Source organism: Genypterus blacodes, unplaced genomic scaffold, assembly GCF_046128005.1.
Source record: "Genypterus blacodes isolate CSIRO-AG114 ecotype Tasmania unplaced genomic scaffold, CSIRO-AGI_Gbla_v1 ptg000052l_1, whole genome shotgun sequence".
Classification (NCBI taxonomy): Eukaryota; Metazoa; Chordata; class Actinopteri; order Ophidiiformes; family Ophidiidae; genus Genypterus; species Genypterus blacodes.
In genome coordinates this window covers 1,537,471-1,552,045 of record NW_027466864.1, presented here as the reverse complement: position 1 = coordinate 1,552,045, position 14,575 = coordinate 1,537,471, and the positions used below count along the sequence as shown (strand labels likewise).

Sequence of the window (14,575 nt, the reverse complement as noted above, 5' to 3'; positions counted from 1 at the left end):
AGCGAAGGAATAATACATTAAGGGAAAAAACATGTATTTAAAAGGTTGTTTATATAAATGTTGTTTGGACCATGTGAAAGAAAGATTGGCTTTATGAAAACAAATCCCTTTCTGTATTTATACAAAAAATATTTCCAGATATGACTTCTCATTTAATGGCCTGACATACATGCTGTGTGGACCGCAAATATCTCTCTAACTGACAGGATGAAACAGAGCTGGCCATTGAGGAAACCTGCAGCTCATGCTTTGAAGAATTCCACTGAGGAGGAGAGAGGAGAGAGGGAAGAGAGAGAGAAAAATATACCTCAGGAAAAACCTTGGCTTGGATGAGGTGACCATGGAAAAATACTGATATTTCATGCACGGAAAAGCTGCTGTGCACCTCAGAACACAGTGAAAAGCCAAGCCTGAGTACAAGGTACAAGGGTTACATGAGACAGGTGGAACCGTGAGAGGAAGAATGATTTCTCCTGTGGCATAAGTGAGCTGTTTTCTTTAGTAGACACTGGAGAAATGTAAACTTAAAAGTGAACGTGGATGGAGTTGGCACTCGGTGACAGAGCTTCCTCTTTCACACACGCACTCACATATGGCTATAATAACTTTCTTACCTCTCCTGCAGTGTCTCATGGCCATTTTGCACCTCCTGGACTCAGCAATGGTGGGACAGGGTATTGTGTCCTTGGGTGGCTTCTTTACAATGTGTCGCGTCCGGGTTTCCAGACCCCATTTGAAGCCACAGGTTTTGTTTCTCCAGGTGCAGGTTCCCCATTCGCTCCACTGGCCTACCTCACAGCCCTCTGCATCGAGACAAACGGGTATGGTGAAAACACAGTAGATTGCCATTTAGGGGCCAAGACCCCAAGTCAAGCTTTAATACAAGGTAAAGGAGCGTTATTAGAACTCTTTTAACCTCCTTGTGTGTGGTCCCAGTTGGACTGTTTGCTTTTTGGTCCAAAATTCACTTTACACACAACTTTATAACAGGTATAGCAAAGTGTGGTGTTTATGGATCTAGAAGTCATGAACTTTGTGTTGTCTCACATACCTCCACACTCCATGGTGTCCTCCAGTGGGGCAAAGCCCTCGGGGCACTTTTCAAAGCAGCGCCCTTTGTGTAGGTAAAAACCTATCTTGCACTTGGTGCAAAAGTCTTTACTGAAGCAGGACTCACAATTCTCTATCCTGCACCCTGAGGAGGAAGGAGAGAGAGAGACAGAAAGAGAAAGAGAGGGAGAGAGAGAGAGGAGTGATCAGGGTCTGAGCATACAACACACTGCTCTCATCTGGAGTTGATCGAGAGCTAAGGGGTTTGGGGAAGGGGGTTCTTGAAAGGATTATACCGTCTCTCCCGCAAAAAAGCCGTCGATGCCCTGTGAATCATTTCTCTCCAGGGCTGTACTTTATTTCAGCAAACTTGTTTTGCCTGACAGAGTTTTTTCTCTTCCTGTTCTTGTTCAGAGTGAGCAAATGAACAGTGTGAAAATACAACAGCAGAGAAGATGAAGGATTACCTCACATTGACCTCTTTCAACACGCGCAAAACAGATTGCACTGACATCCCAACAGTACGCATACAACACACACTCACATGTTTTCAACTAATGGCGCGCTGTAACAGGAACAATACATCCCATTAAGGCTCTGAATATAATAGATATCTGCTGTTGTATCACTTCGCACCACTCCAATCTTTGCCTGTTTCCATAACTGTACATTATTGGGAAGTCAGGTTTTCATTACAGAGTGAATGATGGCTCATGATCGCACAGTTGGCCAGCTTTTGGTTGCTTTTAGGTTTTGGATAAGACACAAAGGGGGAAGGTGGGCTGGGGACAACAAAAAATCTTAAACTGCCAAACAAATGCTGATGTATGTTGCCGCAAACACAACGACACACTTATCCTCCCATGCCACACCCTGCCGCTGTGCATGACACACAAGTGCCGCGCTGCAAAGAAAGGCACAGCAATGTGTCATCAAGCTTTTACTCTGCAAATAGCATGTCAGGCAGGGCCAAATTACACGAACCACACCAACGGGGTGATGCACAGGCCCACATGATTAGAAGGAGCCTCCCAGAACTGTCTAATTTATGACACTCCTCAGAAGCTCCTTTTGGCTTGATTGCCCAATAGGCTTTCAGTGTTGGGTAACCACAATCTATAACCTACAGCCACCTACTCCCTCTGCTCACAGGGGCTTATCAGGTATGGTGGCATTTGGTTCTGCATCTTGAAAAAGGACGCGAGTACGTATTAACATGCACGTAAACGTGCTGCAGTGATTCTACACATGTGAGCGAGGCTGCTCTTTTATCTGTGACCCTTACAAGGCCTGGGGAAGGGAAGGTTCTCACAATCACGCCCCTTAATTACAACATCGCCAGCTAACCATCAGGCCTCCTCCTCGACATTCCTCCAAAACGAGGGGGTCCCTCCCCGCTTCACTTTGAACCCTAAAGTATGGCCTCTGCCCACTCACTCTGGTCTCACGCTTTCCCGACCAGTCTAAACAAACCATGGACACACACACATACACACGCAAACACACAGCATTCCAATCAGATATGGCTACTGATAGGCATTTCTTGCTGTGACGCTGTGTTTCAGAATTTGAAAACGCAAGGCTGCAGTCGTTTCTTTTGTGCGCTTTGTATTGTCAAAGTGTTTTTGCATGTAGGCCTTCCTAAATGTAACAAACATTATGTAAACTTCTCCTAAAATGGATTTAGTATGAGCAATATTTTTGTTAGGAGTAATTGCAGTGATCTAGTCAGTAGCTTTTTAATGGGTAGCAAAATTGTAGACAAGCTTCTGTCTCAACCTATTGTATTTGATAAACATGGATCAGTGGTAGAGTTACACATCTCCTGTAGGGATTCTGGTATGGAATGTGAGTCTAAGGGAGGTGAGGCCACACAGACAGGAAACATTCTGGCAACATTGTAGATTTGCTGTCTCTCCGTTTTGCTCTGTGTGAAACTGGATCAGTGAGGTTTGGGTTCAATACAAGTCAAACGCAACACAGGGAGCACAATAATAAATCACCACGCTAATTGGAAAGCACAAAGCTGTCTTTTACCCATCACACTTCCCAGGCCTGTCATCACCTGAGAGACGTTTAGCTTCCAAACAAAAAAAATAAAAGAGACGAGAGACGAGAGGAGGAACAAGAACATCTGGCAGTCAACTCAAGCACAGGGTTGTTGTGCAATTGTCAGCTACAGTAAATACAAGAAAGACACTCTGAAATACTGTATTCGTAGTATTCAGGGACAATTCGTAGTATTCAGGGGCAGCATGTGAGGTGTTTTCAGCTTCAGATGTACTCCAGGAATGTTGTAAATACCTGGAAAGCTTCTCTTCTAAATACAAGATAAGTAATAACATCTTCCTGTGAGACGAATGAGGTGGACAACACATCAATGCGGCTCCAAGGGAGTTAGAATGCGGGGGGGAGGCAAAGCTTAAGGGTCAGAGGTCATCAGAGAGCGAGGTGGGTAGGTAGGGATCACCGTGACAGACATTTATCCCTCTGTCCAGTTACCAGCCAAGCGTCTATCAGGACCAATGTGACCTATCTGTGATACCGGAGAAGCTCCCACAGTTACCGCTGGCCAGTGGGCCTGCCAAGTCATCAGGCCAGCGAGCGGCTGGTCCAGCAGCCGCAGGCTCCAGACACAGATACAGGGGAGCGGGTTCATTCTCCCTGTGGGATTAACCTCTGGACCACCTTTAAAGTCTTCATCGAGGTGCCTCGGGAAGACTAATGAGAAATAACGAGGTCATCAGATCCCATTTGAGGCCTGATGTTCCTGGGACTTAAATGCATTATCATCATTATCTCCCAGCCTGGTTCTGGGTGTGAGTTATATCATGGATGCAGGAGGAAACTCCTTACGTTTCAACCTCAGGAGGAATTTCAAATGCTCCCAGTAAGATGGCAAAGGGGGTTGCAAAAATATAAAGTGATGTCATCAGCGTTGCATTGGTTCCACCGCTACTCTCATCGTTGTATTTCTTTTGCTCAGTTTGCTTTTACATTGAATTTCATGTGGTTTTCATGTCAAGTGCATTTGAAGTTTACAGATGAGTCACAGAGCGTCACTTGTGATCTAATCATGCATGCTTGGCAGAAGCCGGTCCCTCTGCTGTGGTCTGGATTGAGAACCCACCGATTTTATCATGGACACTGAAACCTCATGTCAGCTCCAGTCAAATGGTGTTGCTCTATAGCATGACAACGCCATGTGTAATCACTCAATTTATTTACACAGATATTCGCATTTTTGAAGTAAGGGTGCTAAAATATTTTGTGAAAACTGGTGATCTGGTGTCCTATACAAAGTCTTTTATGTTATATGTGCTACTTCAAAAAAAGGCACAGCCTCCTCCAGAAAACAAACCAGACTGGATATTGTGTAGCAGGACTGTCCATGCCGTGAAAGGCCTGGCAGTGTGAGCGGGAAAACAAGCCCCATTTTTCCATCCTTCCCCTCCAAGCTGAGTCGAACAGCTCTGACCTACTCTCTAGGCCCAGGTTTGGCTGACATGGAAGCTTTGGCTTGCTCGCTGCCACCCAGCCATGTCGTGTGGAGCTGTGGATGGCAGACATTCATGCCAAAGGCCAGAGCTGCCATGTTCTTCCCAATTCTCTCTGTGCTGTTTTTTCCACATGGGTGCTCCTTTGCACACCGCCATGGAGCTAGGTGAAACAGCGGCGGTGTTCCTGTCAATCAGCGTCTCCCCGAGAGCGATCGGAGATGACAGATGTGTCAGTGCTCCTCCTTGCTTATTCACTCCAAGGAACACAATATATGATATACATGGATCTGCTGCCGTGTCAGGTCGTTCCAGCACACACACATGGCTCAAGACAGCTCCAGCTCCAGACAGTGGTCAAGCACAGACAGCCCATCCTCTGTGCACAATTCTGCATTGTTTGGAGAAAAAATCCTATTCATTTTCATGTCTGGTTGTAATGTCCTCGGTGCAGGGCTTGGTTTGGTGGGTCCATTGTATTGTCTTGCGCTCCGACAATGTGGTTTGTAAAACTGTGATGATTAAATGTCCCTTGGTAAAGCTCAAAGGCCAAAAGCAACTGGTCTTTTTTGATGGTTAGACCGAGCAACGGAAATAGCCATAGGCTCAGAATAAGAGGAGGAGAATGGCTGCAAAGCCTGTGATAATACTCAGTAGTTCCTTCACACTGCCTTGGGATCAATTTGGATGAGTCTCCAGATGCATGACTCCAAACCTGCATATTCCCATCATGTACTTTAAAACCAAAAGATCTTGGAAAAGGTATATCCAATCACCCGGAAAAACCTCAAGCCCTAATATGATGTGACAAAGCAGCCGAGAAATACAACAATGGGATTCAGTAACAGATTCTCTCAATACCAGAGATGCAATAAAAACAGAAATTACAAATGACATTCCGAAAAAATTACATCCGACAACAAAGTCTCTAGTGGCACATTACGCTGGCATGGAACGGGCTGTGATATTCAAACCATGCTTCCAGGATATTGGCAATCTCAGGCCTTGATCAAGCTGCTTTTCCATGCTGGCTGGCAGTGAACAGCGGCGGGGGATTCTGCGTGTTTTAAAGCACGGTGCAGAGGAGGAACGAACGGCGACTGGGTTGGTGGCCAGTGAGTAGTGTGTCTGTGGCGGGGGGGGGTTTGGGTTCTCACAGTAGAAACCATAATACATCCCCAGAGAGGAAGTTTTGAGCACAACCTCGCTCTCATTCTGACCCTATCAACACTCTCTGTTATAAAAGGCAGCTCTGATAGTCACGCTTCAGCACATAATACTTTCAACCAGCGAGGGCTTGTGATTCAGAATGACAGATATGTGCTTTGGCTTGGGAATGTATGTTAAAAACCAAAGTGCTCTGAAATGTGACTGAAGCCTGAGCGTGACTGTGCCACATTCAGAGATTTAGTCGTTATTAAGCAAAATACTACATGAGCATTGCAGCAAATCTTCTGTGGAGCACTAGGCTGACAGCCACAGACACTGTTGTGGGGCTTCGTTAGGGCTGATAAGAACTCTTTCACTGGATTTACTACATATGGAAGGAGTTTCTTCACGTCAAAAATATACTGTATGTACATGCATACGTTTTACGCAACAAATAGCAATTACAACAGAAACTTGGATCGTGACCTCCGTGTCTCTGGGTATCTGGCTGAAGTGTAGCAGTACATATGCTTCAGTATGTTGTGCTCCATGAGACATTACATTTTGAGTATTTTACTGAATATTGTAACATACCGATCAAGCTAAGCTGCGATATGGCAATGTTCACCACTTCACTCACCCCTATAAAGAGCCACAGTGTCTCACTCTCTTTAATACAGTGGATCTGAAGACTAAACACATTTGGTTAACCTGGGTTTCAGCAGGGTGGTGTGGTGCCTCATTAGCAGCACTGTCAGAACTTCCTGGACTCCAACCTGACTCAAGCCTGTCTGTGTGGACTTTGAAAATCCTCGCCATTTTGTTTGCGTAGAAGCCAAGTTATAGACTGGTTACACCCAGTGCATGCTGGGACAGACTCCAGGCAACCTGTGACCCTGAACATGGATAAATGGATGGATACATGCATGGATAAATGCTGTTTCAGATGTTTTTCCACCCAGCTATGATGACAGACCGATTTAAAGATGATAAATATGAGCATATTTACATTAGCATATTTAGCATCACACCATCAGTGTATTCTGCCCTTCATCCACCCTTAGCTCTCTCTGTCACTTGGCTGTCGATCCTCCACCGCCGCTTCAGAAACACTGGAACTGAGGTTTCAGCTTGAGGGCTGCCGAGTCTATAAACCTCCCGCTCGTCTTGCTCTTGTTTTCCTTTACTCAGGCAGTTCCCAAAAAATTCTTGAATGAGATAAGATCACACAGACAAACTCTGGTGTAATAATAAGCAGCTGCTCTCTAAGTGATTTCAGAGCCTGGTTTAAAAGCTCATGATAACAGAGACGTAATGCCACGTTCCAGGCTTCTTTGAAAACCAGGAGGGACCCTCACTGCTTTGGACACTCATTTGTCCACTGTGGCTTTGAACCCTCGTGTACCAGTTGCCAGTCAGAGCCTGAAAATAATTTCCACTGACCTGACAATTAGCTTTCAAGCTAAGCCAATAGTTAGAGAGGACAGACCTGAACTGTTCAGTGAAAATGACATGCAGAGCGCAGCTTAGAATGACGGTCAAATAGGAAACTGGATTAGAGAGCCATGACTGAATCTGTGATCACATCAAAGTGGGTCTCATTCTGAGATCTGATGCTACGTGACAATACAAGATGTTGTTCTATGCGCAGTTTGCGAGGAAGAGGGATTCAGATTAACTTGCCACACATCAGTATCAGTTAAACTCAAAGCTTACCCGGCACAGCGGTTAGGATAGTGGAGTTAAAGTTTGAAAAAATACTTTTTTACCAGAGAACAAGATGTCTTTCTCCTCCAATTTTCTCTGACTTATGAAAATAGGGTGAAATGACTGCACGCCCTTAGGCCTTTGCCTCTATTGTGGGGAGAGTTGATGAACATGTATGTGTGGCTACATGTGAGCAATGCAACGAGGAAGTGTTTTAGCTGGGGGCATCCAATTGATACCAGCAGTGTGCTGAAGGGAACTCAGGCAGAAGAACACCGATCTGATCAGCCTAAGGAACATAGTGCTACTGTAAGAAAGAACAACATCACATCTCCGACCCAAACTTGTTTCCCACACCAAGTTCTGGAATTGGGTATTGACATATGTGGGAAAGGTTTGACGATTACAGGAAATGACAAAACAAAACTTAAACATGAAATCCAAAAAGGGGAACATTGGATTCTTTGGAGTAATACATCCAAAATCTATCTCTTGAGAATGAAACTCTCACCTCCTGCAGGTTTGGAAGGTGGCTGGAATAGGTTTTTAGTTTCACAGACCAGGGATGTTTACTGTCGTGGTCTTGAATTTATGTTGGCTACAATTGATTCCAACAGTAACCGCACATTTTCAAGACATAAAATAAAATAAGTATGTATGTCAATGAATGAAATCTGCAGCATAATCTAATCTGTCCACGCATTTGGTTAAAATGCTCACACAACTCCAATGTTGAATAAACAAGGATAAATACACTGTTTACGTCTTGATCATCACAAACAATCCAGTTGAGTTTGTGAGCGTTTGTGTGTGTGCGCCTGTCAAAAAGGTTGTGTTAAGGACACGAAAGGAAGCAGTGTATAACTAAAAATGAGGAAATTGTACACATTAATCAAGAACAGATACATGTATTGTGTTGTCGGAATGGCTTTAGAAGCATCTATGGACATGTTTGTACTAAATGTTGGTAAAGAAGTTGACAGTGGGAATCCATGACAACCAAAATGCTTTCATGTTGACTCCAAGCTGCTGTTGTTTCTCAGCCCACTACAAACTTTTTGCATTTAACTTCCAAGCCCATGGGTGGCGAGAGAAGTTACGTTTGCTTGGGTTTTGCTTTAACATGTTATATATTTGTTATTGATCGTACAAAGATTTAACAGAGTAAACTTTATAGCAGTAATTACACTTTTACCGCTCATTGGCATTTATGGTGCCAACATATGAAGTTGATCAGTACTGCTTTCCAATGCGTTTCATTTTCAATATATGAATGGAACCAACAGGGGCATTTGTGTGGGGGGTGGTGTGATTGGGCAAGCAGGATGTATGTTTTGTGCTGCGCCTGCTACATGCTTGTATTTTGAGGGCCTTAAAGTCCGGACACACTCCTTTGAGGCTTCATGTTAGAGAGTCTGTCAGGAGTTTGGCTCCAGGAGCCAAAAGAGTTCAGGTTCCTCTCTGTTTTCATATGAAACACTCAGCCAACACCTTGGGCTCTGTGTTAACCTATAAAGACTTTCTTTCTCACTCTCAGACTGAATTCCATGTCAAAATAAGGTTATAAGAGCCGGGTGCTACATGAAGAGAAGTGGGAGACGTTTCATTAATTGGATTTTAGAGTTATTCTTTAACAAGAATCATGAGAATGTGTCCGCTTTTCTTTTTTTCAATTTCTGTTGGGGTTTTTTGATAGTAAAACATAATCCATAGCGTGTGAGACCAAAGGCGTGGTGTGGTTTAAATTATGAAACCAAAACAATGTTTTCCATGCGAGCAGCATAGTGAAAAAACACATTTGGTGCAGTGGATATACAGCACTTCCACCAGAGTAACATATGTTACTGTGTGATGATTAACTGTAACAAAGACTGTAACTATGTGGTATGATTTTATCACTGATAAATATGCTGTTATGGGAATTAGATCATATTACATTTTACTAGAGTTGTTATTTTTATATATTCAGATCATTCAGATTAATATTTGTGGTTGCAATATAACGCTTTGCTTTTTTTTATCAGTCTTGAACAAACATGGTGGAAGTTATACAGCTGTTGGTGGCGGTTATGGACACCTCAGCTGGCTCCCTGTTAAAAGTCCAAAAAGTACTACGACTGCCAGGCATTTACACTGTCTGGTGAAAATCTCAATGATGAAGGCTCTGCAGGCGCTTGTCAAAGAAGTGAGTTACATGCCCAGATGCTAATATACATATAATCATCATTATATTGATGCACAAAGCCAAAGAGTCTAGTTTTTGCAAGTGCAGATATGAAGTGTCTGTGCACCTCTGGAGCTAGTTTGGCAAAATGTGCGATGCATCTTGGTTGCATTTGCACCTTGATTTCATGCATTCAAACATCCTTGTAACCTAGGAAGTTTGGTAATGTAGGTGTAAAGGGAATGAAATCCCAGAGGGAGACCCAGCAAAGAAAACCCTTCACTACTTACATCCACCTGTGTGGACAGATGAGGCGTTCAAAATTGTGAGGTATGTGTGTCTGGATAACTGACGATAAATCATGTGTTATGGGAAAGGGAAAGCAGGGTGTGTGTGTGTGTGTGTGCATGTGTGTGTTTCTAGTGTAATGGAAGGGTGGCGGGGGTGTTAAAATGTGGACTTACTGGAGCACATGTTGAGGTCGGGGCTGCGCATGCCGTAGTATCCGGACGGACAGTCGTGAAGACACTCGCCATACTGCCTCATCCTCTCCCTCCGCAGAAACAGGAAGAGTTTGGGCTGGCAGTTTACACAGCCGTTGTCCCTGGAGCACACTGAGCAGCCTTTACAGATGGGATACGGTCCATAGCTAGCTGCAGGACACACACACAGGACAACACACAGGGGAGCAAATAGCAAAGGTGATTAGTGGGATGGAAATAGATACACAACGTTACAGACTCTAGAGTGAAAACTTTGGCTGCAGCAAAACCATCCTGATGTTGTGCTTCCAATGTTATCATTGCTTTTACATTTGAGTCTGTTGCATTTATGATGGAATTCAAGTCACGGATTGAAGCCTCAGTCTTTTCCACAAAAGACACTTGTCCTCCGCCAAAGTCTCAAAAAGCCTGCAGGTCAACGCTTTCTGCTGTTTTATTTAAGTGGTATTTCAAACCACTTGAAGGTTCATAGGCATCATCGGGGCCAGAATTATGCAAGCTAAATGCTGGATTTGAATACATTTCAAGACAACATCTTGAAAACCTGCACGTACGAGGCAGATCCAGACAGAGTGTAGGTGTGAAAACCCTTTAGACGCTTTTCAAGATTCCTCATAGTCAATCGAGCTGGCATGAAAAATCTCCAATCCGCTGAGTAATACAGTCGGTTTCTGCCTGTGTGATGATGTTTATCTCATCAGCTGCAGTAGTTACAGATTTTACATTCACCGTGAGACTAATTCATAACATATCACTACATTACTATCCTTTTCTTCATCCATCTGTCTGTCCACTTTCTTTCCCTCTGTTATTTCCCTATTCTTTCATTACTTCCTCCCTTAAAGTGACATTGTCTGTTGGAAAACCTTGCATGTGTAATTTTGTGGATTTATGTCATTAAACAAAGTGTTTACGTTACACTTAAATATTCAAAGCGGGATGAAAAGAGGAGATGTGCCGTTGTCGTCTTTGTTTGGTTGATGGAACAGAGTCGCACCTAATAAAAGGAGTTAACAATTGACTTTATTGTGCGGCAGATGGAATATTTTTACTCTTGTTTGTTAGAAGAGTCTTTAGAAGAGTCTGGAAATAACTTTAAAACTGGAAAGTTGTGACCTACAGCGTGTTTGATAGTTTGAGAAAAAGAGCGAATGAAGAAGTCTAATTTGTTAAAACAAAGTGAGGTTAGACGTGTGCTGCACTATAACGACATTACTATATACTCACAATTTGGCTTCTAAAACACAATTTATCATAATAAGAGTTTGCCAGAAAAGCAAAGACGCAGCAAAGCGTGTGTCCTTGAGAAAATACTATATTTTTATCAAGCCGTTGTTCCATTATAACGTCAATGCCGCTTTATTTTTCACTCCAGTTGCAGTGGAGCATACAACAACCCTGGTGGCTCAAAAACCGCGTCTTATCCTGTCCTGGTAACAGAAAAGCGGGATACTTTTAGCCCATACCATCATTATACAAATGTGGATGACCTCAACTTCAACCGATAATAAAGACAAGGGTGAAGCCGAGGCAACAGTCTGAACTGTGGGAGGGCTGACCAGTAGAATACAAGCCCAGTGCAAGAACAAACCAAAACTACCATAATAGATATATCAGCAGGATATTCTCTAATTCATAGTAAAAATGTCCAATTCAACAATTTGTCATTCATGCAAACTCTGGTTCCCCTCTCAATATCTGAATGCTGATTGGTTATGAATGTGAATATTGCATTAATTCTGGTCAGAGCTGGCCTCCTGAACGATTGTGTTGAGACAGCCGATGAAAGCCCCCAAAACCGCAGTGGCTCTGGCCTCGGCTCGAGTTGCCTGAGGAACACAAAGGAGCCAGTAAAAAGACGGTCCGTTCCACAATAAGTGACTTTCAATGTAAACTCCTTAGCGTCCCGTTTACAGGAAAATGTCCTTGGGCTAATCCAATCTCTGCAAAACGAGAGACACTTCTATTGATCTAAGCCAAGTTTTAAATATCACAAGCAGAGACAGGGTAGCTGTGCCGCTCCAACTGAGCGACCTACCACAATGCTTAATAAAACACTGTGCAGCAGCAAACTGGACAAATCCTGGGAGTCGGAGCGAAGCATGCCTGCGTTACTGGCCGTGGATCGGCATATTAGATTTCCCCCAACAGATTCACCCAGACGAAAGTGCGCTAAGTGGGCCCAGTGCAAGCATCAGTTTGTAATCATGTGAAAATCAGTCAGCGGATATCAGTGGCTGACTTGGACTCATCTTTTTGCGATCCTGTTGTTGGAGCACAGAGGTGCGGCAGCTCTGCCAAACGCTCCTCGTTTTCTCCTGGAGCACGGATAGATGGAAGTGAGATTAAGTACTAATCAGAAAGTGTCTGTGATGGTCTTTAGGGATGACGTTTGGACCGTCACCCCATCGATCACAGCAGCGCGGGGATGCACGTTCCAACCTTATCCATCACACAGCCTGCTGATCGCTCATCTCCAGTCAGCACTCACGCCTCATGACATGAAGGAGAAATGAAACAGTCCTGCCTCTGATCGCCCGATGAATAGTTTCAGCTCTTCCAAAACTCAGACGGATAACTGTATTTTATGTTCAACTGTCAATCTTATGATTGCACTTGTTTTATTATAACTTGAATTATGCCAAGACAGTTCATCTCTCAATTCAATAGTAATTTCTCAAGGCTCAATTTGACTTTATTGTACCGCTGAATCTCTTTTTGTCCTTTTTGTCTTCCTCTTCATTTTTCCACCAGACACCAGATTTTTGCTCATTAACTCTAACATTTTATGTTTAGACAGTCTCAAATACACCGCTTGGGTTACTAGTTGATTTGGCACAATCAGATATTTGTGGTTCTTTGTGAGATTTTTGTCAAGAGTTTGATTGATTCATCTGTGATCCTACGGGGCATCTGTAGTTAATGTTGGTGTTGCATTGGATTGAACTGTGTTTCTAAATTCTGCACCCCTTTAAATACACAAGAGGTAGAGAAGCGCGGCACTACAAAGCATTCAACACTGCACTGGGTTCAACTGGTTTGTGCCAGTGTACCTAATATACTGGTAACCCAGTGAGTATCTCATACTACATTCTGTCAATCTTTCCATTCAGTAAAACTAAACAGAAACATTAGACCAAACCTCAATATTTAACCATATATTTCTGTAGATTATACAGTCTGGATGTGTTTACAGCAAACTGACATACACATTAACTTGGTCACATTCAGCCCCTCCACCCTCTCCAATCTTGAACACAACACTGACAAAGGGGGGAAAGCCAACTTGGCATAGGTAAGGAACTGTGAAGCTGGAAAATGTATTCCTCCAGAGGGATGGGGGGTGGGGTTGGGAATTTGGTACGGCAACGGTCTTATCACAGTGTGTTTTGTCTTTCACGATAAAAATGGACTTCTATAACTATTACCAGCATGCTAACAAAGCTTCCTGTGATCACATGAGCTCATTAACAAAAACTCTCAGGAGGGAAATTACAATCGCTGAAATGTCTCGTCATATATGCCTGGCTCAAAGGCGCTGTCCGCTCTTAGTTGTCAAACATTTGTTTTGCTGGTTGCTAATCTTGCAAATGCGCGCTGATTGAGGATAACATAATCATATGCCGCTTGAATCCAGCAGAATCCCACATCCTGGAATTAGACTGGGGGAAAAAAGCGAAGGAAACACTGCACGGTGAAGAGAAACCCATTTGGTGCTGATCTCGGGGAGCCGTTTTTGGATAAGCTTATGTGCGAGTGTGTCTGTGGAAGGCTTTGGAAGTTCAGCCCACAGGTATGTCAGCAGGGATGCCACAATTCACAGTGTCTGGAGCGGCGCGGTCCAAATCACGTCCTGAACCACCGGCGAAACGTCTACCACACTTTACATCAATCTGGTGACTGCCATTTTAAAGAAAACACTCCTTCACATGAATGTGATTTGAGGTGGGATGAAATAAGAAAATAACCCCTTTGCTGCAGAAATGAAACTGTAGAATTGTTTGGAAGAGGCTGGTGAGTAATATTTCTGCCTTCGACGTGCTTTATTGAAACAAGTGTTTATATAAATCCACCAAAGCATGAAAAGAAGCCATGTTTTAAATCACACCAGGGAGAAGAAAAAGTGAAATGGATATAATTGGACGCTCTGAAGTTTCTGTAGATCATTTTACATGTGCTAAATATCCAGCTGTGTATTTACTGCTGTGTTTTCCCTGCTCTGAGTTACGGCTGCAATCTTTACTTTGCATAAACCGTTGCCTTATTTCTTCACAACGAGCCGATCCATTCAAACCCAATCCATCCCGGCGCTAACCGTATTTTGAAACATGCGCGGCTGCCATCTGTGTTTTTCAATCTTTTTCCACAAATCATGTAATGCCTCTTCTTGTGTTTCCTCCGCCAGTCACAGCGAAACCAAAGTGACCCAGACTTGGTCATTGACGTGGTCGTTGTGAGATTATGGAGACCAGGTTTACCATGCATGTTTTGGAGAAAAAGGAGTG

The 14,575-nt window shown here is 43.5% G+C and overlaps 1 protein-coding gene across 2 annotated transcripts in view; it reads right to left on the bottom strand.

The window, feature by feature from the left end:
* Positions 1-14,575, bottom strand: part of rspo2 (R-spondin 2) — a 55,527-nt gene that overhangs the window by 22,412 nt on the left and 18,540 nt on the right. For both annotated transcript variants that reach the window (XM_076150225.1, XM_076150224.1), the window contains exons 3-5: positions 10,032-10,220; positions 1,052-1,195; positions 615-803 (exon numbers count right to left, since the gene is read on the bottom strand). In XM_076150225.1, coding sequence (XP_076006340.1) covers positions 615-803; positions 1,052-1,195; positions 10,032-10,220 — 522 coding nt within the window. The remainder of the gene's footprint in view (positions 1-614; positions 804-1,051; positions 1,196-10,031; positions 10,221-14,575) is intronic.